This window comes from Phalangium opilio, unplaced genomic scaffold (genome assembly GCF_054372755.1).
Source record: "Phalangium opilio isolate 3A_F unplaced genomic scaffold, DU_Popi_V2 ptg000106l_1, whole genome shotgun sequence".
NCBI classification, from domain to species: Eukaryota; Metazoa; Arthropoda; class Arachnida; order Opiliones; family Phalangiidae; genus Phalangium; species Phalangium opilio.
The window spans coordinates 4,285,034-4,286,992 of record NW_028324208.1 but is presented as its reverse complement, the minus strand read 5'-3'; the positions used below and the strand labels follow the sequence as shown (position 1 = coordinate 4,286,992).

The 1,959-nt window shown below is 33.0% G+C and overlaps 1 protein-coding gene across 1 annotated transcript; it reads right to left on the bottom strand.

Moving 5' to 3' along the window:
* Positions 1–723: 723 nt before the first annotated feature.
* LOC149624251 (uncharacterized) lies at positions 724–1,636 on the bottom strand. Its single transcript, XM_089852268.1, has 4 exons — positions 1,616–1,636; positions 1,392–1,545; positions 1,117–1,319; positions 724–1,044 (listed from the first exon to the last, which is right to left on the bottom strand). The coding sequence occupies exons 1-4, from the start codon at positions 1,634–1,636 to the stop codon at positions 724–726; spliced, it is 699 nt and encodes a 232-aa protein (XP_089708394.1).
* Positions 1,637–1,959: the final 323 nt, after the last annotated feature.

Here is a 1,959-nt window from a genome sequence, read left to right as displayed (position 1 = left end):
CAGTTCTCGGTTTAAATATAACTTTGAATTTTTTGCCAAAAAAACCCTGAAAATTGGTAACTTCAACTTCTTCTAGAATATTTATCATAAGCAATAACGATTAAGTAGTCGAATTATTTATCGAATTGTAAACCGCGAATAAAATAATCACTATTTGATATTTGCTTGAATATCTAAAAACATGCCAAACAAATACTGAGACGATTATTCATCTCGATATTTTGGATCATGTTCTTTGTTATAGCTGAAGCATCGCCCATACTAAATTTATCACTGTAAGGATTAATGCAATAATTTTATTTACAGCCACTCTCGTGCTAGACGTGTGTCGGAAAATTTTTTGGCATCCTAAGTAATCGATTTAGAATATTTTTAAAGCCAATTCAAACTCTACCGGACAACGTTGTGACGATAGTTCTTGCGGCATGTACCATGCACAATTTCCTAAGAGCCACAGTTCATGATTATGCACCAAACAATACTTATGAAATTATTTCGACTAGAAGCCTACAGCCCTTATCCAAGTTTGGGGTCAATAGCACAAAAGAAGCACAAGAAACGAGGGAAAATTTGAAAAAATATTTCCTGACAGTAGGGGCTGTGGAAGGACAAGAAAACTTTGCTACATTTTAAAACACAAACTTTATAACTGAATACAACGTAACCTTGTACTTTGTCATTTTATTTAATCCTTGGTCGAATCTTTATAAAGATGTTGGAAAACTATCTCCATAATTTTATCTTAACGAAATCTTTACTTTTTTGTGAAAGTGGCGCCATGGTATGGGCTAGATGTATCCCAAACAATTCATCAGGGTTTTGAGGTTTATCATTTTGTGGAGCAGGAGTTTTTAGCAAATTTATGCAATTTTCGATCAGTTCATTCTTCTTTTGTGTTGAAGACGATTCTGACTTTCTGGGTCTTGAATGATCAATTTTTTTCTTCTTTGCAGGCGGTGTATTCATAGGCACTACAGCCTCATCTTCTGATTCTTCCACTATTTCATGTTCAAAAGTTTCTTCTGCCTCATGTATACTATACACCTAATTAAGTTTAAACCGTTCATCATAATTAATGTTCTAAATAATGCTTTTATTCAAATAAATGTTATGTACCTTTCCATCTGCCATAAAATCAAGAGTTGACGTAGACGGTGCTGGTTCCAAACTTGAACTAAGAAACGTCATAGATGTATAATATTCCCATTTAGGGGTGTATATTTGACCAGTTCCCATTCCACTTTTTTTACATTTGGCCTTGGTATGCTCTTTGTTGTAGTATGTTCGCAACTTTTGCCACTTGTCTTTGGCCTCGTAAACTATTAATGAAATAAGTAAAATTTGTTAAATAACTACAAGAGTGTCTCAAACACTGGAAAAAAAGAATGTACCTGAACATCCGATAATTTCAGAGATATCTCGAAACTTGATTTCTCTTTTTTCTTTATCCTTGTACAATTCATCTTTGCAATTGTACAAAAACTCATTATTTTGAATAAACTCTATTAAGAGGCTAGTTTTTTCTGTTGTCCAGTGGAAGGTTGTCTAAAAAAATCAAGAATTATTCTACTACCATTTTATTTTTGATAACAAATACTATTGAAAGTTCACTTACCTTTTTCTGCTTAGAATTCATTTGCAAAATTGCAATTCAAGTTCGGCAAAATTAAATTTATTGTTAAATAAAATAGTGTTCGCCGAATCCCCGTTTACCAGCTTCAGTTTTACAGCAGACGCCTGGAACTTTTTAAACGCAACCTTCCTTGGTGAAAGAGCCCGCGATTTTTTTTTATTATTATTATTTTTTTTTCCTGTAATGCATTTTGATTGGCTGAAGACATGAAATCAAAATGTTCCTTGGTCGAATCTTTATAAAGATGTTGGAAAACTACCTCCATAATTTTTATCTTAACAAAATCTTTACTTTTTGGTGAAAGTGGCGCCATGGTATGGGCTAGA

Bases quoted from the DNA above. Each gene is read 5' to 3' on its own strand.
- LOC149624251 (XM_089852268.1), bottom strand. From the start codon at position 1,636: ATGAATTCTAAGCAGAAAAAG. The intron at 1,320-1,391 runs GTACATTCTTTT...TTTCATTAATAG, and splicing joins TGAAATTATCGGATGTTCAG to TTTACGAGGCCAAAGACAAG. The intron at 1,045-1,116 runs GTACATAACATT...AAACTTAATTAG, and splicing joins ATTTTATGGCAGATGGAAAG to GTGTATAGTATACATGAGGC.